The sequence below is a fragment of the Diceros bicornis genome, chromosome 4, assembly GCF_020826845.1.
Source record: "Diceros bicornis minor isolate mBicDic1 chromosome 4, mDicBic1.mat.cur, whole genome shotgun sequence".
Taxonomy (NCBI): domain Eukaryota; kingdom Metazoa; phylum Chordata; class Mammalia; order Perissodactyla; family Rhinocerotidae; genus Diceros; species Diceros bicornis.
Genome location: NC_080743.1, coordinates 8,517,910 through 8,541,754, shown reverse-complemented (window position 1 = coordinate 8,541,754; position 23,845 = coordinate 8,517,910). Strand labels below are relative to the sequence as shown.

At 36.2% G+C, this 23,845-nt stretch overlaps 2 protein-coding genes across 11 annotated transcripts in view; one reads left to right on the top strand and one right to left on the bottom strand.

The window, feature by feature from the left end:
• The window catches only part of ANKRD13C (ankyrin repeat domain 13C), a 100,196-nt gene extending 94,861 nt beyond the window's left edge, over positions 1 to 5,335 (top strand). For both annotated transcript variants that reach the window (XM_058538281.1, XM_058538280.1), the window contains one exon: positions 3,711 to 5,335. In XM_058538281.1, the coding sequence (XP_058394264.1) occupies positions 3,711 to 3,841 (131 nt within the window). In that variant the 3' untranslated portion in view covers positions 3,842 to 5,335. The remainder of the gene's footprint in view (positions 1 to 3,710) is intronic.
• A 5,903-nt stretch (positions 5,336 to 11,238) lies between these two features.
• Positions 11,239 to 23,845, bottom strand: part of SRSF11 (serine and arginine rich splicing factor 11) — a 44,122-nt gene continuing 31,515 nt past the window's right edge. For 5 of the 9 annotated variants that reach the window (XM_058538286.1, XM_058538288.1, XM_058538290.1 and 2 more), the window contains 6 exons: positions 19,495 to 19,521; positions 19,159 to 19,290; positions 16,427 to 16,516; positions 13,275 to 13,370; positions 12,738 to 12,876; positions 11,239 to 12,632 (listed from right to left, as the gene is read on the bottom strand). In XM_058538286.1, coding sequence (XP_058394269.1) covers positions 12,435 to 12,632; positions 12,738 to 12,876; positions 13,275 to 13,370; positions 16,427 to 16,516; positions 19,159 to 19,290; positions 19,495 to 19,521 — 682 coding nt within the window. In that variant the 3' untranslated portion in view covers positions 11,239 to 12,434. The remainder of the gene's footprint in view (positions 12,633 to 12,737; positions 12,877 to 13,274; positions 13,371 to 16,426; positions 16,517 to 19,158; positions 19,291 to 19,494; positions 19,522 to 23,845) is intronic. The other 4 variants (XM_058538282.1, XM_058538283.1, XM_058538284.1 and 1 more) reach the window with 4 other exon arrangements.

The window sequence follows — 23,845 nt, the reverse complement described above, 5'->3', positions numbered from 1 at the left end:
GGAAGACTCAACATAGGAAAGATGTTAATTCTCCCCAAATTGATATACAGGTTTAACACAATTCTTATCACAATCCCAGCAATATTTTTTTTGTAGATATAGACAAGATTATTTTAAAATTTACATGGGAAAGCAAAGAAACTAGAATATCTATATTAGTTTTCTAGGGCTGCCATAACAGAATACCACAAACAGAGTGGCTTAAACAACAGAAATTTATTATCTCACAGTTCTGGAGGTTCAAAAACCAACCTACGTAGAACCTATGTGGGTTCCTTCTCAGGGCTGTGAGAGAGGATCTGTTCCATGCCTCTCCCCTAGCTCCCGGTGATTTTCCTTGGCTTATAGAAGCATCACCCCATTCTTTGCCTTCATCTTCACATAATGTTCTCCTTGTGTGTATGTCTCCAAATTTCCCCTTTTTGTAAGGACACTAGCCATATTGGGTTAGAGACCACTCTAATGTCTCTTAACTTGATTACTTCTGCACAGACTCTCCAAAAAAGGTCACATTCTGAGGTACTGGGGCTTAGGACTGGAACATATATTTTTTGGAGGGGAAAGAATTCAACCCAGAACAATAGCCAAAACAATTTTGAAAAAGAAGAAATCAAGTTTGAGTAATCAATCTACTCAATTTCAGTATTTATTATATAGCTATAGTAATCAAGACCACCAGTGTGGTATTGGCTGAGGGATAAACATGTAAATCAATATACCACAACAGAGAACCCAGAAATAGACCCTCATAAATATGGCTCAACTGATTTTTGATAAAGGTGCAAAAGAAGTTCAAAGGAGAAAAGAGAGTCTTTTCAACAAATGATGCTAGAGCAATTGGACATCCAAAAGCAAAAAAAAAAGAACCTCTACCTAGTCCTACAGTTTATAGAAAAGTTAACTGAAAATAGATCAAGACTTAAATTTAAATGTAAAAAATAAAACTATTAAAATTTTAGGAAATAAACATACAAAACATTCTTGGGGATCTAGGTTTATGCAGAGTTTCTAGACTTCATACCACAAGCATGATCCATAAAAGGAAAACTCAGTCAATTGGACTTCATCAAAAGTAAAAACTCTGCTCTGTGAAAGATCCAGTTAAGATGAAGAAAACACAAGAACTCTTAAAACTCATCAGTAACGAAACTAACGAGATAATTAGAAAAGGGCAAAAGACATGAAGAGACATTTCATCAAAGGCGATATATAAATGGAAAATGAGCGCACAAACAACGTTCAGTATCACTAGCCATTAGGGAAATGCAAATTAAAACCACAGTGAGATATCACTATACACACCTAACAGAAGGGCTAAAATAAAACATTGTGACAACACCACATGTTGGTGCGGATGTGGAGAAACTGACTCACTCATACATTGCTGGCGGTAATGTAAAATGGTATAGCCACTCTGGAAAACATTTTAGCAATTTCTTAAAAAAACTAAACACCCAACTTCCATACGAACCAGCAATTGCACTCCTGGGCATTTGTCCCAGAAAAATAAGATAATGTTCACACAAAAACCTGTGCACAAGTGTTCATTCGTAGCAGCTTTATTTGTGATAGTCTCAAGACTAGAAACAACCCAGCTGCTCGTTGCAAATTATCATTATCTCTTCCACTCGTACTTTGTTCATTATTGATATTCATGTTGTTAAATCTATTGGACACTTTTCTGTGATCTTTCTTAATCTCTCCAAAATTTGACGCTGTTTTTGTGGAGTCCTTGTCCCGATGAATGATAGTTCCTCAAATTTCCTCTCACTTCTTTGATACAGAGTTCTCTCTCGATTTTCTTCCTGCCTCTCTGGCTGCTCCTTGTGGAGCACATCTCCCCTTTTACTCTTGTCATCCTCCATTGTATTCTCATCACAGCTGCTAAAACTTACAACTAACAAAACACGTTGCTACTCTGCTCACAGCCATCCATTGGCTTTCCAGTTCATCAGGAGTAAAAGCCAAAGACTTTTCCTTGACCTAAACCCCACTTGATCTGGCTGCCTCTTTCTCCTCTGACCTCATCTCCTGCTAATCTTCCCCTCGCTCAGTTGGGTGCAGTCACACTGGTCTCCTAGCTGGTCCCACAATAAACCAGACGCTTTCTTTTTAGGGCTTTGTTATTTATTCCTTCTACTTGGAATTTTCTTCCTCTAGGCAGCTGTATGGTTTGTTCTCATCTCAAGTCTTTGCTGGAAGGTCACTTAGTGAGGCTTTCCTTTGACCACCCAATTCAAGACCTCTCACCCCCAACACTGGGGCTCCCTGTCCCTACCAGGCTTGATTTTTGTCTGGGTACTTAGTCACGATTACTTTTTACTTATTTGTTCTCTATATCTCCCAATCAGAATGTAATCTTCATAAAGGCATGATTTTTTTCTCTTGTTTGCTAGTGTACATCCATTGCCTAAAACAGGGGTCATCAAACTTTTTCTGAAAGATAGTAAATGTTTTAGGCTTTGTGGGCCATGTGGCTTCTGTCACAACTGCTTACCCCTTGTTGGAGAAGGAAAGCAGCCATAGACAATAAGTAAACGAACCGCATCCTATGTTCTAATAAAACTTTACTTATGGACACTGAAGTTTGAATTTCATGTAATTTTATTGGCATGAAATCATCTTCTGTGTTTTTTTTTAGCCGTTAAAAACGGTACCATCTTTCCTTAGCTCACAGGCCTTGTAACAGCAGGGCAGGCTGTGGGCTTTAGTCTGCCAACCCCTGACCACTTAATAGGCACCAATGAATGATTTTTTTTCCTCCAGAAATAACTGGAAACTCTGTAATCCTTATGTTTATTTCTGTGTTTAAAATTTTTTTTATGAGAATCTTACTTTCTGCAAAGAAATACTAGCCTTGTAACAGTCAAATAAACTTAATTTATGTATGCCTTTATTCTAAGACAGACATTCAACTTAGCTTTCATAGAATCATTTCAGAGTTTTAAGGAAGCTTTAGAGTTTATTTATTTTGTAGATAAAATCCCTGAGGACCATAAGTTAAATGATTTGTAGGAATCAGAACCCAAGTTTTATGATTTGTGTTCTTTCCAGTAACTCATATTTGGAATAAAACTAAACAGAGTGATTAAAGTATTTGGCCATCTTTAGTGTCAGGTTTCACTCATAATTTCAGCCAGGAATGTGTTTTATTTAGAAGAATATTAGGCTGTATGATGTGATATGTATGATTAAGTGGTATGATATTACTCCAGTTATTCCAATTCTGATGAGACTATTTTTATCCCATGTATTTAAGTGATGGATTGTTTTTGGTGTTTTAAAAGAAAAAAGGATTAATGTATTTCATTTGTGTTAGAATGAAAATAAATCATCTCAGATTCAGAATAATACATATACTATAATGTGAAGGAAAGATATCAGAATGCAAAAAGTACAAATGCAGCTGCCTTTGCCCCAAGAAAAAGGAAAAAAGGCTGGTGGAATCTGGCATTATAGTTTTAAGACTGGGAAGCAATGGAAACTTGAGTTTTTGATGTCGTTCTTGATGCCTTGGTATCTTTCTCTCCTCGCCAATAACCAAAGCCTTTCCCAAAACATATACTCAGTATTAGACATATATTAGGATTCGTCTGGTCCTTGAATAATGCTTTTCTATATTTTAAGACATATGGATTTTTCAAGTAGTATTTTATGGTCTATAAATAAACATTTCATTTTACAGTGTTGTCATTGATCGTTCTCTCTAGATATACCTGTGTTTCCTACCATCACAGCCACTGTGACTTTTCAGGAGTTTCGATACGATGAATTCGATGGTTCCATCTTTACTGTACCTGAGGACTACAAGGAAGACCCGAGCCGTTTTCCTGATCTTTAGCTGACACGGAAAAGGATGCCATCTAACCAAGGAAAGCAAAAGAATGCAGAGACCTCAGAAGTGAATCCAAATAGAAGGGACAAATGCTTTCAGTGAAGAAAAGGGAATTACATTGAATCGACACATCAGTAATATGATATAATGAAATGGACCTCTAAGAGAATTTTAGCAAGTTTTCTGATGTGCCATTTTCAATCTTTTTAAAAATATACATACATAAGCGTAATAGTTTGACACCTTAATGACCCTAAGTCCTTCTTATGTAAAACAGCTCTGAGTGCTGTGATTTGTTTTTAAAAATTTTTACACTTCTTGTTGAAATATATATGCATATAAGTATATCTATATCTATATCTAAAACACTCCTGGACCATTAACATAAATTAAATGTCTTAAGAGATATGAAGCCCTTTTAAACTTGTCATCTTATATTCAAGGTGACATTTATAAATATTCCTTCAAGCTTTGTTTTCATAAAATGTAAACTATGTAACATTATGTATAGTTCAGTAATTTGAATGTTTGTTCAATATAATGAACTAGAAGGAATGCAGTTTTCTGTAGATGAATGAACCAAATGGTAACCATTAAACAATTGCATTTTATATGTTGCAATACATTCAGAAGAAGCGTTCACTCTGCAGGGAATAAGGTACCTCCTTTAGCACCTTAGTGCAATTCATTGTGGTGCTATTTGTTTTTACCTGAATTCTTTCTTCAATGGAAAATGTTTGTTACTAATCTTCCTTTCATAGAACCTCTATTTTTTTTTTTCTAAACTTGAGTTTAAAAGTCCTTTTGGTGTTGATGATAAGGTATGGTTAGCATGCTTAAAGATATTCCTCTTCCAAATCTCAGCACTTTAAAAAAAATTCCAAATTTTTAAATGTGCTTCCTAATAAGTGCACATCATTCTGATTATTTGCTTTGTAGTGGAATATGGATGCATTCATGTCAGTTTTAAAAAAGAACTCACATATTTTGGACATCCCTACATATTTAATACTTTCAAAGTAAGGTAAAAACATTTTATATGCTAACAGAATATATTTGTTACAAGTTAAATTCCAGAAACATACACAAGATCGACAATTCCTACTGTTTATTTTTTTAAATCACAAGAAAATATTTATTGATTTTAATTATCTCCAAAGTGTTAAAATCATGCATTACTCATTTTTGCACTTAAAATTTTTCATATTTATTCCAAGATGGTTTGAAGGTCCAAGAATGAAAATAAATTAGGGAGAATAATGTGTAACGGTCATCAAATGTTATGTTTTATTAAAGAGCCTAGCTGAAAAAATGTTTTTTAAATGTATCCTGATAAATGCATCTGTCAAGTTTTTTAGAGTGACCGGTAGTTTAAACTTTTTCCAGGATTTTAAATAATTTGAATGAGTTTAGAGACCTTTATTGAAGAGATGATTTATTTAAAAAATCCAAAGCATCAACCATAAGAAAATTTTTATAATAAACATCTTTAAAGCTGCATCTTCCATGCTGATACATACTACATTGCATATGTTGTTGACATTTTATTAAATACATTTTATAATGAAGAAAAATAATCATAGTTAAAAATTCAAAGACCAGTTACTACTTTATGTGGGTCTGTTGAATTTTGTGGAAAGAGTTGATAAACCCAGACTAGGTTTATTGACTAGAAGTTGATCCCTATTATTTTGGGAAAGCTTGGAGATCAAGTGACTTAGAGATTGAATTATCCTGTCAATGGTTATATAAGGTTGAGACACTGAATGGCACTGATGACTGTTGCTTTTAGACTCCTCTACTTTGTGGGGATATGGTATGTTTCCAGGAAAATACTGTAGATTTTTTCATAAGTACAGATAACTTAGTGGGGAAGAAACATGGTAAATTGCAGCTTGGGATTTATCAGTTTCCTGAAAGCTGTGAATATTTTGCTGGGGTACACTGGAGGTAGAAGACTACTGAAACTTTTGCACTTGGATTTTGTTTTTAACTCTTTATCTTTTTCTTTCATAAGGAATAGTAGAAAGAGATTATCCATTCCAAAAATGTCTTTTATCTGATCACAAAGGACAAGCAAATGTCAGTCTCTCTTATGATGGTGAAAACAAGGAGTTAATTAATGCAAATAAACTTTTCACAATATTAGACTTTTCAAAATGTGCCTTTTAATCCAGTTAATGACTGAAGCTCTGTGCTGTTTCAAGTAAGTAGATCACAATGACATATATTTCGATAATCTCACATGAAAATCTAGATTTTGTAATGTAGGGCCGTAAAATTCTGTATGCCTTCCATTTGTGATTGAAGAAACTGTTTAAATTTGGGAACTGTAAGATGGCTACCTTAAATGGCCATTTAGAAATGCTCAATATTCCTGCCACTAGTATGGTATCAAAAGAAGATATGATTTTGTCTGCATGAAAATTATTCCCTGGAGACAGTTTGCCTCTGTCTGTAGACATTCACCTACAGAGAACTGTCAGACTTTAAAAAAGAGAAGCATAGAGCAGACACTCTGATTATTGTGAGTGCAGGTGCATAGGATGGTCTGGAAATGAACATATTTCAGAGCAACTATAGCCAACAAAAGCTGAAAAACTAGTTTCTTTCTCCTGCTTAGAACTGGTATTGAGCCCTGCTCACACTAATGAAAATGGGTTTTCACAGTGTCATTTATGTACCGATTATTCCTCACACCTTGGTGGAGGGCGGTAAATGATGATTGTTTAGCAAGCCGCCTCCTCAGTGTTCACTAAGTCTACAGCAGACAAAGATCCTGTTTCGATGCCACAAAAGGCCTGGAGTAAATATTTTCAGTAAATACTGAATTAAGGGGTGCTTCCTTTTGCTCATTTATGTTACTTTTATTTGCAAACAACATGGTTGAGAAAAAGTTGTAGTAGAAAACTAGGTGAATTCGAAGTCCTGCTTGTAGTGTGCCAGCCTCTAAAATGGAGTGAGAGAATTACTGATTAGTATGGGACACTATGCCTCTACTTGTTAACTCCAGCAAAAGGTATCTTAACCATGTTTTCTAAAATTAACAAAATGCATCCTTACCAAAGTTGCTGTATTTGGAAACTTTCCAAGACAACTGACCATAAAACTTGCCCCAGACATATGTGGACAGGAGGTATTAAATCACTTGTAAAGACAGCAAGACTAAAGTTGGTAAAAGCCCATCATTTGTATACTAGGAATTAGCAAAAGCTCTTGCAAAGCATTTTATGTCAGAAATCTGAGGCAATAGTATTTTAGGTCACCATCTAAAAATGTCATCTCAAGTATTATCACATTTTTTAGATCATGTGACCATCCTTATAGTTCTGCCTGGTGATGAGCTTTTACAATTGTAGCTCGTTTTAGACAAGTACTTGTAGCCACAGTGGCACCTACGGTAGAGGATTACAGTGGCACTTTTGCCACAGCACTTACAAATACTGAAGCAAAATCTAAAGATTTTAAAGAAAGGTACTTGGCATTCATTCCTGAATATGATCATGTTTTGCAGGTGAAAATAACTAATTAGCCTAAAGTAGAAACTTTGTGTAATATAAGGAAAAAAACCCCACTTATTTATCCGTACTTCTCACAGAGTTCTTGGTCACTAAGGAAGGCTGACAAGTGACTGGCTGGGGTGTTTTAAATAATGAATGTGGGTGGTGTAGGAGTTTTGGAGGGCAGAAGTGAGGCAGAAACTTTGTAGTTGATGCATGTTGTGGTTAATCTGCTGGCCCCTTTGGGATGAGCAGCAGCTGGGCCTGCGAGTGCTTCACCTTCCCCTGGAACCCTTTCAGCTTCTCTGACTTACGGGTTGCCTTGTGTGTTTAGCTTCATGATGAAGGATCCTGGCTCCTGCTAGACACCCACGCCCAAAGACCTGACCCGAGTTTCAGCCCATCCTTGTGGGTTCCAGCTCGGGCTTGTGGTTCCAATTTATTCTTCTCTCTCCAATTATCCATCTTCCCTTCCCGACTGCCTGTGGGCGTCAATCTCCAGCATCAGATGCAAAGACAACAAACAGCTTTCAGACTACTTAACCAGCTCTCACAATTAATCCCTGTCACAAATCTCTCTTCCAGTGGTTCTGCTCCTTTGATTGAATGCTGGCTGATAAGAAAAACATTTTAAAAATAATTTGATTTGTTTATTTTTCCCCCAAAGCCCCAGGAGATAGTTGTATGTCATAGCTGCACATCCTTCTAGTTGCTGTATGTGGGACGCGGCCTCAGCATGGCTGGAGAAGCGGTGCGTCGGTGCACGCCCGGGATCCGAACCCGGGCTGCCAGCAGCGGAGCGCACGCACTTAACTGCTAAGCCACAGGGCCGGCCCAAGAAAAACATTTTTAATCTACATACTTGCCCTCCAAAAGTTGATAATTAAGTAAACAAAATGAAAAAAGGCAGTTTTTACATTTGGTATACAGTCAGCTTTCTGTTTCCGCAGATGAAGGGACTTGAGCATCCACGGATTTTGGTATCCGTGTCTCCCGTGGATACCAAGGGAGGACTCTATTGATAAAATGACATCTTGAGGTAACTGAACAGTAATATTAAACATCATTTGGAACATTCTATTTGTGACCCTAGACCTTCAATTTCTTATGAACAAATCATATTTTAGCTAACTAGCTTTTAAAAAAAAGACATCATGATAATTTTAGTGACTGCACTGAGAAAATAACCTTTACAAAGTGAGACTGTTTTGAAAAGAACGTGAGCATGTCACTTCCCCAATTATTTTTGTAAGGACATCATTTAAAAAACACTGGTTATATCAGATCCCTTCTCTGTGAATGGTCTTAGATTGCTAGTAACACCTATTATACACGAAGTACATTCTTAATATTTCCACTAGTAAAGAATTAGCACGGTTCACACGAGTTCTTTTGCTGAAGAATGTCTAAATGAATTTCACATATACTTTGATATTATAAAATGAAAATGGCAACAAAAGTAACACTGAGTAAAATAGACTCAAAAATCAACTCCGGAATGTATCATTTAGAAAACTACTTCTGCTAATAAAGCCTTAGCAATAGACATATTCTGGATGCTCTTAAAAAAAAGTACCAGTGGCATTTCCATTACATCCATATTTAACTAAAGTAAACACAACTACATGTACTTGATTAGAGAAATAGATAGCACAGGGGTGAACTGCATTACCCAGATTTGAGACAAAATCTCAAACTGGAAACCTCGACTGCAGTTTCAAAGATGTCTGTCCATCTTCAAACAGCATGGACCCTAAGCATTTAATCTGGGGCTGAACTGGAGAAAGTGGTATCGTTTTGCCAGAGGAAAAGTTGGCTTGTGCAGGTTGTATGATACTGACACCACAACCTGACTCGGTTGTAAGATTCAACTCGAAAGTTAAATTAGTTGTTACTGTTCTAGAAGCCGGTTTTCTTTCTGTAAGTACATATTTTTCTGCCTTCCACGTATATACAGACAGTCCCCGACTTACTATGGTTTGACTTATGATTTTTCAACTTCACGAGGCTGCAAAGCAATAGGCATTCAGTACAAACAGTACTTCAAATTTTGAATTTTGATCTCTTCCCAGGTTAGTAATATGCAGCACCATACTGCCTGATGGTGCTGGGCAGCAGCAGGGCCCACAGCTCCCAGTCAGCCACCCAATCACGAAGGTAAACCGATACAACCATTCTTACCCAGACTACCATGCTGGTTCACTTTGAGTACAGTATTCAATCAATTACCTGAGATGTTCAACACTTGATTATAAAATAGGCTTTGTTAGATGGTTTTGCCCAACTGCAGGCTAATCTACGTGTTCTGAACACATTTCAGGTAGATGAGGCTAAGCTATGACGTTCAGTAGGTTAGGTGTTGAGATTCATTTTTATTTGTGATATTTTCAACTTATGATGGGTTTATCGGGATGTAACCCCATCATAAATCGAGGACGATCTGTATAAACACTACCAGGAAGCTTATTATCCAAAACCCATCTTCACAAAAATGAAAAGAGCAACATAGCCTTCTCAAAGCCTTATCTGCATGCAATTTATCTTAGTGCTTATTATTGTTTAGTTTTGAAAAGCTCAAACTACATTATTGTCTAGTTTTGAAAAGTTCTATAACTAAACAGCAGGTACCATTTACTGGCACACAGGGCTACATTTTTTTCCTAAATACCAACTACATTGCAAGGTAGGTATCACTCCCTGTTTACAGACAGGAAAATCAAAAAAAAAGCATAGGTCTCTCCAGCTGTGAATGAAGCTGAAATTCATGACTGGACTCGTACAGAGCCACTACTTCTCATTCACTCATCAAGAAGTCAGGCAAATAAATAGGACAAACGTTTTTCTAACAAAACCACTTTTATTTTTTAATCATTTTTACTATCAAATACAGAACAAAACTCAAGTGTGGAGGCAGTGTTCACTTGACTTCAACTGGTGATCTATGTTAAAGGCCTGTGCCCAGCGCAACCCTGCCTTTGTGCATAAAACCTTCACTGGAAAGTAACCTCAGGATGGATTCCCTTCATTGGAGCTTTTTAAGTCAGGGGCACTATTTTAAAGTCCAAAATTTCTTACTCCCTTTTGAAAAGTTAGTATGTTTGTATTCAGAGATTACAAGTGAGGGAACAGACTGAGTAACAGTAGGTTTAACCATGTGAAACAGCCAATATTTTACTTGTTTTTGACTTACAAAAATGGCAATGTCATATGGTTCAACCCTTATCTACTAAAAAAGGTTTTATAAGTTTAAACAAATGTCATTTGTATTCAACTTCGTGTTTAAAAATGCAGTGATTATTAGGACGGTTACTAGAATTTCTTACTATAGACAAAATTCCTTTTGATAAAACTGTTAAAAAGTTACTACAAACTGTAAATACAATGCTGCTTTTTTATCATTTCAAAGTTAAAAAAAAATTATACTTAAACTTGGATAAAAGCTACAATTCCAAGCCTCATTTTTCCCTTAATCCCACCAAACACTACTGATTTCATAAATGAATAAATATACTATTTAGTATTGTACAGTAGATACATACCATTGACAGTTTCTATACTATTCCAGAAAAGGCAAATATTTATATTTCACCAAAAATATAAATTTACTAGATACAGGTGGGATCATTTGTTTATCCTAAAGTTCACTGTTTTACTCAACCCAATTCCTATACTGAAAATATGAGAAATAAAATTACACTAAGAAGAAAGCTGTTTTAGATAAAAATTAAACCAACTCTGACAATTCTCATGGCAACTAGTCACTACAGTGATGGATTTCATCTTATTATATTTAAATATGTGGATTGAGAGGGGCAAGAACTTGATTTGTAAAATGAATGAGGTAAATGTCATACATTCATCAGCGTAAATAAATACAAATACAGTTTTACAGGAACATGAACATAAGTTTCAGGGTTTTATTATCAAAGTCTTGTAAAACAATTTCAGAAACTGTACATCAACATGGCACAGACTGTAGCCTACTTTTGTTTTACTGCACAAAAGTGAAGCTTGAAATACCTGTAACTAAGAAAACAGTTGTCTAACTACTATGCATTTAACATGGAATCACTGTGTGCATAAGATTACTACTGCAGTAACAGTAACACAAATTTATTGGTTTTATACAACTTGAGATCAAATAAAAAGTACATCATCAAGTAGACCTGTCTTATTTTAAAAGTATATGAAGGTCAATTTAAAATGCACTATCCCCTTTTTCCAACACTGAGATTAAAACAAATTAATAAAAGAGTGGAAACTTGAAAACCACGATGAGAGAGAACTTTCTTTTCCAGATGGACTCAGGACAGGCAGATAGCTTGCACTGATGGAGATGTGGAATAAATTACTTTAGGAAAAAAAATTCCCAAACACCTTATGAAAAAGTATACAACTCTACTTCAAAATACGCTACTTACTCACTGCCAAAGGCAGTTTTATTTGTAATCTTGTTTCTGTATTTAAAGCCTAATTAGCCATCAAAAAAGGTTAGTGCATATATAACCTTTCAAAGTTAAACAAAAGCCACAAAAATTTAGCCACAAGGCTTAAAGGATTATCTATTTCAAATGCTCATTTCCAGATGTAACTATAAGAATGTTAATTTGTCATGTCAACAAACAAGACCATAAGTAGATCCATCATGTTGGAGAATTTTAATGACATTTAGGATATTCCTGCCACAAAATTAACATGCAATCAGTGCATTCCCTAAACGGCTCTATCACAGCGATGAATCAAATTCTAGAAATACTATAAGTGAACTTACCTAATAAAGGAGATCATACAACATAAACAATCCATGCCTGCTGGAGATGCATGCAGCTTCTCATTTTTGTTATGAAGCAGCACCAGGATAGTAAAACTGCTTGGTTACTCAATCAGGTTTCACCATGTCAAGAAATGGTTCCCCAGGTATCATTTTCTAAAAGCTTTTGGATGTAAATAACTAACGTCAATATCAGGAGCTTATAACCATTGGAATAACTCAGAGCTGTGTACATGTAGGTCTGAGATGAGCAAATACAGCATTAAGAAACCACACGGAGGAATGACACTGATGCACGTGTACAGGTGGACTCCCATGGTGGCGGTGTTCAGTCACTCATATCCATGTCTTCTTCATGATGATCATCCCCGTTCACTTTGGATTCTCGTAGTGAATCACCATTTCCCTTTTCCACAGAACATTCTTTTGTTTTAGGGGAACCTGGTTCTGTTGGTTTCTTCTCCTCTTTTTTCTCCTTCTCGCTGTCATACCCCTGTTCCTCTTCATCATAATCCCGTGTAACCTGCTTTGCCAAGGAGAATAATAAAAGTAAACGTCTTCACAGAAAAATCACTTCTTAAAAGTACCAGCACCACACAAAATACCAAAATAAATTAGTCTGTAAACATACTTTTACATCTTTATCACTCTCTGATTTTCTTTCCCGATCCTTTTCCTTATCTTTACTTTTCTTCTTCTTGCTTGTTGATCGTTCTCTTTCATCTCTGCTTCTTTCTTTGTCTTTATCTTTCTTCTTCTCCTTTTTATGTCTAGGATGACAGTAAAATATTCTCACAAAAAATGCTTTAAAGGAACCACTCAAGAAGTTTCCCCCTTAAGAGTAGCAGTAAGTTTAAACTTGTTTAGATGGGAAGCTTGACCCAAGGTCATAGGCTATAAAGAGGACAAAGGCCCAATTTCAAAACACAAGCTGTGCACAAGTAATCCAGGCAAGAAGACTATTACTTGGTTACAGGTCTAAATGCCCAGTCCTAATCAGTGTTTATCAGAACCCTGCCTCAAGTCATACAGGGGATAGATCAGCACGTGCTTCAGCACGTGCTTTTAATTCCTGAAAAGGAAGAAAAACTGCAGGACAGTTTTTAAAAGAAAAACTGCCAGTTTCTGAAAAACAGAAAGGATAGATCTAAATGATTAATATTCTTACCTCCTAGGGGATGGTGAGCGGGACAATTTTCTTTTAGGAGACCTAGGCTTTTTAGGAGATCTTGTACCACTCCTGCTTCTTCGTCTTCGTCTCTCTCTAGAACCACAAATGTGCAAACTAGACTTTAAAATACAGTATTATAAAAAAACACAGACACATCACAGCTGATGCATCTATGACAGAGCTCCACTAGGAACTCCTACAACAGGATTCTGCTAATCGAATACTGCTCTGAGCTGAAGAATCAAATCAATAATAAACAACTGCAATTCTTTTGCAAACTATACACCTTTCCTTCAATGCCCTCAAGAAACCCCTACGTTTCTAGCAATTCTTCTTAAAGACATAACATCAAGATATTAGAAATCTTAAATTTGAGGAAAGAATGATTAACAAAAGTTGTAATTTAATAGGGACTAACAGTCTGAAGTAAACTATTATTTAAGAAATCAGTTTTAGATTCTAACATTCAGCAGGGAGAACAGATACAGGATAATACATTGTGATATGGAAAGCAGTTGCTAATAAAATCCAAAAAAATTACACTGAATCATTAGGTAAAATTCAGAGAACTAAAGTCAGCGATAACATGGAAATCAAGTGGATTTACTACCCTCTAGCAAACCACATCCCCCAATCCCACTTTGAGCAGTTAGTGTTAAGATGTATAGGCTTTCCCTCTTTAAATTGTGGCTTTTTAAAAAAATACTGTGCTTCTGTCACTATTCTCAAAAGTTATAGGACTAACGAGATGACCATTATATGACCAAATAATAAAACCCTATACTTTCAGTTGTCTGGTTTCCAAATGAAGCTTTTTAAACCCTTACAGCCCCCTGTGACTCCCCACTCCCAATGCCCCATCCTGGAACACTTATACACAACTTTTCACTCATCAAATACTCATGAAGTTCATAAGGACTGGCTATTTCATACTTTTTGCTACTGCTTTGTGTAACTGATACTCCAAACTCCCTAGATGGAAAAGAGACTTTATATTATATTTCTGTGGCCCTCGACAGATTGTAGCACAATTACAAACACATAGTAGGTATTCAATAAAAACTTACATACAGAATATGCCTTAACTCAGAGCGATCCAATAATTATGTAGGGTAAGGTGCTTATGATTAAGTACACTAAATAAAGCAACATGCAAAAAAGTGCCTCCAGCTGTTAAGGTAAGAAAGTGCATGCTGCATGTCTCATCTTTTACATCCCTTCTGCCACCTATCCCTCAGACTTGGTTTGCAATTTCCTTGCACACTAAAACCTGGTTTCATTTTCTTTTTTTATATATTTACCTTTGAAGAAAATAGTCTACCCCAGTTCAACCACTTATCTGCTTTCTGTCTTTATAGATTTACCCATCCTGGACATTTCATATAAATGGAGTCATACAATACGCAGTCCTTTGTGACTGGTTTCTTTCATCTGGCATAATTTTCAAGGCTCATCCATATACTGTAGCAGGTATCAGTACTTTGTTCCGTTCTACCGCTGAAAAAATATTCCACCATAGGGATATACTATTTTATTCACCCATGTTAGTTAACTGACATTTGGGTTGACTTTTTGGTTGTTATGAAGACTGGCAGTGGATGTTAGCTCAGGGCAAATCTTCCTCAGCCAAAACAAAAAACAAAAAACAAAAAAACTCTATGTGTAACTTTTTTAGGAACATCCAAACTCTTCCAAAGCAGCTGCACCATTTTACATTCACACCAGCAGGGTAGAGCGCTCCAATTTTCTCCGTATCTTCACCAACACTAGTTATCATCTGTCTTTTTGATTGTAACCATCTTAGTGGGCGTGAAGTGGTTCTGATTGAAACTTTTCTGATGACCAATGTTGAACATCTTTTCACGTGCTTATCAGACACTTTGCATACCTTCTTTGGAGAAATGTCAATGCAGATCCTTCACACATTTTTTAATTGGGTTATCTGTCTATGATTGAGTTGTAATAGTTTTTATATATTCTAGATACAAGTCCCTTATCAGATACATAAGTCGCAAATATTTTCTAGCACTCTGAGGGTTATCTTTAATTTCTTGATAGTATTCTTTGAAACACAAAAGTTTTTAATTTTGATGATCTCTAATTTATCTATAGTTCTCTTTTGTTGCTTATGCTTTTGGTGTCATATCTAGGAAACCACTGCCAAATTCAGGATCATGAAGATTTACTTCTATATTTTCTTCTAAGAGGTTTTTAGTTTTAGCTTTCACATTAGGTCTCCCTCATTCATTTTGAGTTGTTTTGTATATAGTGTAATAAGCCTCCTAGTGAATTGAAACAATCAAGATTAAGAAAACAAACACTGCAACAATACAGTGTTGTATTGTTGTAAATGGGACTGGAAGAAAATGGAATTAATTACTAATATATGAATTCCATGTTAAGTGTGAAAAATATATTTTCTGTCAAGTTTGCAACACTGAATTTTCACTACGGCAGGTTAAAGGCAGAATTACCAGTCTAAGAAGGACACAAATCAGAACTTGTACTGCCTCCCATTATTTTGATGAACCACTATACATGGCAAAATAAATTATTTTGAGTATTAACATGGATATTTTAAATATAAATTAACACAATAACATGAATTTAATGTAGGGGCCAGCCCTGTGACGTGGTGGTCAAGTTCAGCACGCTCTGCTTCAGCAGCCTGGGTTCGCGTGTTCAGATCTTGGGTGCGAAACTACACCACTTGTCAGCCATGCTATAGTGGCGACCAACATAAAAAGTAGAGGAAGACTGGCACAGATGTTAGCTCAGGGCTAATCTTCCTCACCAAAACAAAAAACAACAACAACAAAAAAAGAATTTAATCTAATAATTCAGTATACTCTAGCCATTAAAACTTAAATGTTTAGGGGAAAAAACCACAAACCAACCAAATCAGGATGTGAAATGCGTAAACATAAAAACTAACTTCTGTTAAATTCCAGGTTATTTCAAATATACTCTACACCACAAAATTATCAAGTAAAAAGAAAGATGAACTTCAGGTTATTCCTCACAAATTGTCTTTAAAAAACTTCAACACTGAAATATGTATCTAGGTACTGGAGAACATTTAATGTTCACAGCCTATTAATACTTGCAAACAAAGGAAAAAAAGCCAAGAATTCATAATGCCATCTCACCTGCTTGCACTTCTGGAACGTCTGGCTGTGCTATAGCTTTTTGGTGGTGTTTTGGAACGCTTCTTTTCTTTGTCTTCTTTCTTTTTGTCTCTAATAAATGAACACAATTGATGCATTAGAAGATTCAGCTAATGTAAATTTACACAGCACAATGAGAGCTAATCCCATTCTTAAAATATGAATGCTATTCTGATAGAACTGTATAGAAATAATAGCTCAAGTGGCATATCTGTGGTAAACGACTTAAAAAAAATCCTATTTTCCTGGTATTCCACATAAAACTTCTCTCCAATAAAGTAAAGTAAAGTAGACTGTGTGGTGAGAAAATCATTAAGGATGTTGGCCAGTTTCTTGGTATGTCTGGTGATAAACACCAATAGTTCTAATGACTGTCTCCAGGCTCTTCAACACTGCTTTTCTTCTCAGTTGATTACCAGTTCCCCAACCCACCGTGACTCTACGTCCTCTACTATCAGGCTCAAACCCATAACACACTATCAAAATGAATCATCAATACTACCAATATGCTTCCGAGGCACACACCCCACGTTAACCTCTATCATGGATCAACCCAACCCTTCTAGCATTTTTCCTGCTGCTACATATTCTAGGCTACTCAGTACTATTGGAAAAATATCCCATCACCAGGGACTGTTACTACAACCACACCTCAACTCTAAATCTTACAGATTCTTGTAAATTTGCTTTTATTCCCCACAGCATTTTTTCCCCAAGATCACCATTCTCTCCAAGACTCTGGGGAAAGTGTAACAATATATCTGTTGAATGAGAAGTCCCTTACACCCAGAAACACATACACCCCTATCTCAACTATTCTATACTTTTAGAGATTAAAGTATCCCTTTAGCTGTTCTAAGCTCACTCCCCACCCTGTATTCTCTATTTCATTCCCTCCCTTCATTGGTCACCCTGCTCCCTCAGCTACCCTCTCTTTTCATTCACGTTTTTATCATAATCTAATTCCTAGATTACTGTCACAGTTCCTTAAGGGGTCCCAGTCATGTTTTCTACAAACTGATCTTTCACCCTCTTATCAGAAATCTTACAAAGTACAAACTTGAAAATATTAACTCCTGTTCATCACTTTTCAATCTATTTCCATTGCCTCCTGGATCAGGTACAAACTCCTTAGTGTGAACAACAAAGCCTTCTGCAGGATCTGTCTCCTTACACTTTTCTGATCTCATTTCCTCATCCTCCTCCAACAAAATACTTGCTATTTCAAGAATTCAGGCTAACTTTGTAAACAACATTCTCTACCTGAAACCATGCCCCTCACTAAGTCCATTCAAATCTATCAGAATTTAATACTCAAGAGTCAATTCTCAATTAAGCCTCCTCCAACATCTCTAACAATGGCCCTTCCTTTGTCGTTATATCCATCTCTCTCCTAGTATAAAGTAAGTTCCCTGAGGGAAGCAATGCCTAATTCTGCTTTGTATGACAGATGCTTCATTAAGCAAGCTTGTTTGTTCGACTGACTGGATTAAGAGATGACTCACTCTGTAAAACATAATGACTGAAAGCCTTGTCACAGGTTCAACACTCAGTAAAGCTATCCCAGAACCTCTGCTCCCAGCTGAGTTATATGCTTACCAAGAATAAATTTTGTTGGCCCCAGCTGGCCTTATTATTTTAATTACATAATATATAAATGGATAAATAAAGGACTGCTTCTGGAAAATTAAGGCAAATATTTTAGAAAGAGATAAAGGATAGTTGCTAAAAAAATAAGTGTTGTAAAACTGTGTGTGTGTGACAACTATGCATGGGAAAATATAATAAAAATATGGGCACTTTTTTGAGGGACAGAGTTCTCTTGCCACTTTAGAGGTGGTTCAAATGAAAAAACAGTAACTTGGTTATGTGTTACTCAAGGCTAGGCATGCTAATTTAAAAGGGTTTGGCCCTATATGAAAAAGAATGATTATTGAATGCATGTTTAAATCGAAATAAAACGGTTAAGGTGGGGAAGTTTGTTTTTTAATGAGTCCTCACTTTAACTCTCTGCTGGTCCCAAATCATGAGGTAAGAGACTCTCCAAGTATGTTTCAGTGTCTGGCATACAGCAATTCTCTTTTTTTTTTTTTTTTTTAATTTTTAATTTATTTATTTGTTCCCCCAAAGCCCCAGTAGATAGTTGTATGTCATAGCTGCACATCCTTCTAGTTGCTGTATGTGGGACGTGGTCTCAGCATGGCCGGAGAAGCGGTGCATCGGTGCGCGCCCGGGATCCAAACCCGGGCCGCCAGCAGCGGAGCACGCGCACTCAAACCGCTAAGCCACGGGGCCAGCCCCATATAGCAATTCTTAATAAACGTTTTTTATAAGGTGCTGATGATGATATAAATAAAGATAAATTAAGGTATGATTGTCTGCCATAAACTCTTTGGCACAGCATGAGGAATGGCTGGTAGCACTAAATCCTTAGCAGTAGTTTCATGGAAAGAAGGAAATGAAATAAGGCAGTAGGATAGCCAAGAATTTTTACTGCAAAGAAATCTTATCTAAGCCTTCAGCTCCAAGCAGAAATCAAGTTTACAAAGCAGAACAAGAAAACAAATGTGAGCCTCCTCAAACTTCAAACAGTTTCTCCCCCAGTCTAGCCCAATCTCCCATCACCACCTTTTGTATCATTAAGTAGCACAGTACTTGAGGTCTTGAGAACTTGACAAGTTATCGTCCCACCCAATATTACTAGTCTACTGTACCTGGTTTTTGATGTGCTCCTTGACCTTCTACCTCTCTCTCTGGAATGAGATCTTCTCCGTCGTGGACTTTTGGATCGTCGCCTACTCCTTGACTTAGAATGTGATCTCCTTCTCGATCTGCTTCTTGACCGCCTGATAATGTAAAAGGATGCCAAGACATGCATATAAATGTAAAAAGACTAGCTCTGTGTGTTGACTATTTCACCTAGCATCAGACAAAAGATTCAGACATATGGGCTAACCATCAGTAAATGGGGGTAATTTCCCATCAATTGCTGCCATTATTTATTTAGTCCATATAATAAACATCTTTGATACCCTAGAATTCAGTAATACCTTTTAACACCTGGAATTCCTCTTCTGCTAGAGAATAAAGGAAAATAAAAAATTTCTGGTTTATTTGCATCATCTTTCACAATTATATAGCATTTTAGTATATATTTGATTCCTCACCATTGCAGGTTAAGTCTAACAATTACTCAATACTTGTATATGCTTACTAGGCTTTACAAATACTAACTCATTTATCCTCATAAGCCTAGAAAATAGGTACCACTATTATTCTCATTTTATAAATGGAAACCATGGAGTGGGTTGCCTTCTATATTTCTGGTTGTTGTTCTCTGAAATGTATTTCACTTTGATTTACACTTTAAGAGAAGTTCAAGCAATGGAGGCCTCATACAGATATACACAATTGAGTACAAACTGCCTCTTTTATTCTCATTTCCACTCAACATACACTGTCTGTATATGATCATCTCTTTCCTATCACGTAACAGAAATGTTTCTCTCTGCACCCTCTCCCCCATTCCTCCTCCACTTCTATACTTTCTCTCCCAGGACTTAAGAAGCAAAATTAACCTTTGATGTTGTCACTGATCTTCCTTCCCATATTTTATTTTCTTCTGTTTTAAGAATAATTAAAAATAAATTGCAGTTCTTTGCTTAGACTTGATCATTTAACTTCTAGTGACCATTCAACCTCTTTCCATGAAAAATTTCAAATACAGTCTAAACTTTTCCCCTTTACTTTTTCAAGGTGCCAGAGGATGGACATTTTAGAAATGGAAAAGATCTGTGTTCAAATCTCATTTATAAACCAGTTGACAACATTCATTACAGCATTCATTATTTAACTTCTTTGAGGCTACTACTTAGCAGTCAAAAAAATAATAGCACTTACATCACAGAATAGTTGTAATTTAAATGAAATTATAAAGTCCAGCTCAGCGCCTTAGTGTAGGCATATACATTAAATACTGACTCCCTTCTTTCCTCTTACTGATGTGCTAATATAGCTTCGGTTGTCATCATTCTCCAAAACAGCTGTTTCAAAACACATCAGTAGAGTCTTATCAAATTCAATAAATTTTTACTTTAATCATTTCTTATTTTTGACCATATTTGAAACCATTTACTAAAACAATCGCTCTCAATAACATGTCTGTATCCTAGGAAATTTTCCTGTCATGCTTACCTATCTTTCCGTAAGCTCTACAAGGACAGGGGGTATATATGTCTACCTTATTCACCACTGCACCCTTGAGCAATTACTACAGTGCCTGACTTCAATAAAAGGTACTAGTAATATATTTTGAGTGAAATATTGACCTTATAAAATATCAGAATCATCACTTTCTTCTTAAGAGTTAAAAAAAAATTCTGGAAAACAAAAACTGATGTTATTACAATTAAGTACGACTCATCTTTTGAGCATTCTGGCTTTAAGACAAATTTAAATCAACAATCATTTTAGCTAAACTGAGTTACACATTTTTCCTACCTTTAATGTATATAGAAAAAAATATAGATGTAGAAAAACAAATCATAAGTCATTCTCACAGGTTTCTTTCTAAACAGTGATTAACAATATAAAATAGTTTAAAAAATCCAATAAGCAGAGGTACCACATCAGTCTATCTACTCTAAGGCCCCAAAACAGTTATTTTTCAACAGTAACTACTGTGGAGTCACTTGAACACACTTACTAGCTTGCATGAGCTTTTTATTTTTATTTATTTTTTGGTGAGGAAGATTAGCCCTGAGCTAACATCTGTTGCCAATCCTTCCCTTTTTGCTGAGGAAGATGGGCCCTGAATTAACATTCATGTCCATCCTCCTCTACTTTGTATGTGGGATGCCTGCCACAGCATGGCTTGATAAGCAGTGCGTAGGTCCATGCCCAGGATCCGAACCTGTGAACCCCAGGCCACCGAAGCGGAGTGCGTGAACTTAGCCACTACGCCGCGGGGCCAGCCCCTTATATGAGCTTTTAAACATGGAAAAATATAGAGATTAGCATATTATATATCAAAGTAAAAAAGCTTATTGAAAGTAATGGTCATTTTATATGCCAAGATGCTTAAGACACTACACAACCCATAATAATTATCTGTTATGATGTGTTATTACAAGTGTCCAAAAACACTTTGCTCAGGGAAACAAATGTTTCACTGTTACTTCCCACTGGTCATATTAAAGCAATTCTAATTAAAATTTGAGAGTCCTGACACGTACTTTATATACAGAAGAAAAAGACATAGGCTCTCTTTTATCTGTAAGAGTTTTCAAATGTCAAACTAAGCTATGAGAGCACTGTTATGGAAGATTAGTATTGCAAGCAGTACCAACACTTCACATAAGAGTAAAACTTTAGCTGTATCTTGAACAAAGAAAAAGGAGTTTCTCAGGTGAGGTGAAGATGTGGGAAAGAACATGAGGCAGAAAGGAACAGGAGCAAAAAGATGGAGGCATCAGGAAAATGACATGTTCAGGCAAGTAATACTGTGGTTAACTGTTCTGGAGTGGCAAATGACATGTGTGGAAAGATAAACCAGGATGAATAGTACGAAACCTAATCTCCAATGTGATGGTATTTTGAGGTAGGCTTTTGGGAGATGATTAAGTCATAATGGTGCAGCTTTCATGAATAAGATTAATGACCTTATGAAACAGATCTCACAGACCCCTCGCCCATTCCACATGTGAGGACACAGTGAAAAGACGGCTGACTACAAACAAGGAAGGGGGTCCTCATCAGACACCAAATTTGCTGGCATCTTGATCTTGGACTTCCTAGCCTCCAGAATGGTGAGAAATAAATTTCTATTGTTTATTAGCCACCCAATCTATGGTGTTCTATTACAGCAGCCAAATGGACTAAGACGAAGTCCAAGAAATGACTTGACAATGTCATGGGGTCCGTAAGGCTGAAATTATTTCCAAAATAATAAGCCATTATTTGCCCTTTTCACTGTGTTGACATTTGCACTAATGTGCAAAAGCAATGGTCGTTTCAAAGTGCTGGCATCTCCTCAGCACAAATCAAGGTAGTGGCAACTGAACTGCCCTAGTAGTCACTGCGCTCTTCACTGGCATTCACAATACGCACTTGCAGTAAAAGAAAAAAAAAATAGGGGCAGCCTGGTGGCACAAGTGGTTAAGTGAGCACGCTCCGCTTCGGCGGCCCGGGGTTCACAGGTTTGGATCCTGGGCGTGTACCGACGCACTGCTTGTCAGGCCATACTGTGGCAGTGTCCCATATAAAGTGGAGGAAGATGGGCATGGATGTTATCTCAGGGCCAATCTTCCTCAGCAAAAAAAGAGGAGGAGTGGCATCAGATATTAGCTCAGGTCTGATCTTCCTCACAAAAAAAAAAAAAAAAAAAACTGAAAAGAAAAAGCTATTTTCACTAAGGATGTCCTTGATGAAGCAGTAAAAACTACTAATTTTATTAAATCTAGTCCCCTGAGTACTACTAAAGTAGTATCATTATTGAGTAGTAATATTAAATCCAGTCCCTTGAGCAATATTCTGTGCAATAAAATGGGAAGTATGCATAAATCACTTTTGATACTTACTCAAGTTCAATGGCTGTATCAAGACACTTTGTGATTGCGTTTTGAGCTTAACTAACTGCTTCTTCCGTGAAACATTACCTTTACTTTAAAGAACTGACAAACTATGGTTATTCAGACTCGGGTATTTGGCAGACCGTTTCTTGAAAAATGAATGAAGCCTAACATTTCAAGGAAAACACGTGAATTTGTGGCCAATAATAAAATCTGAGCTTTCAAGAGAAAATCAAATTCTGGAAAACTTGAACCCACAATTGTGAACTTGACATCTTTCTAATACTTAAAGAGTTTTCTGACGAGATTTGTGGTAATATTACCAAATGTCATTTTTTGATATTGTATAACAAAATGTGTTACCATTTGAAAACTTGCACAACGCAATGAATTAATTATTTTGCAAACCACCAATGCATAATTTTACAAAAGCACACCTTGGAAAAAGATCCATTCAAAGTGTAAGGAAGATCAATAGATTTTAATGTAACAGAATATAAAAGGTTCATTATTATGGTTTCAGATTCCATATTGCAACTATCTTTCAAGAAACTATCACTTGTCAAGTTTTGCTGTTGTATCAAAGAATACTATTCACAACTACCTGAAAAGATTATAAAATTACTTCTCCCTTTTCTAACTACATATTTGGTTTGTGTGAAGCCAGATTTTCTACACACACTAACCAAAATATATTGCAGTAAGTTGAATGCAGAATCCTGCACGTCTTCTATTAAGCTAAATATTAAAGAGATTTGCAAAGAAGTAAAACAAAGCTACTCTTCTAATTTTTTTTGAAAAGTTTTGTTTCAAAGCTATGTTAATATGAATG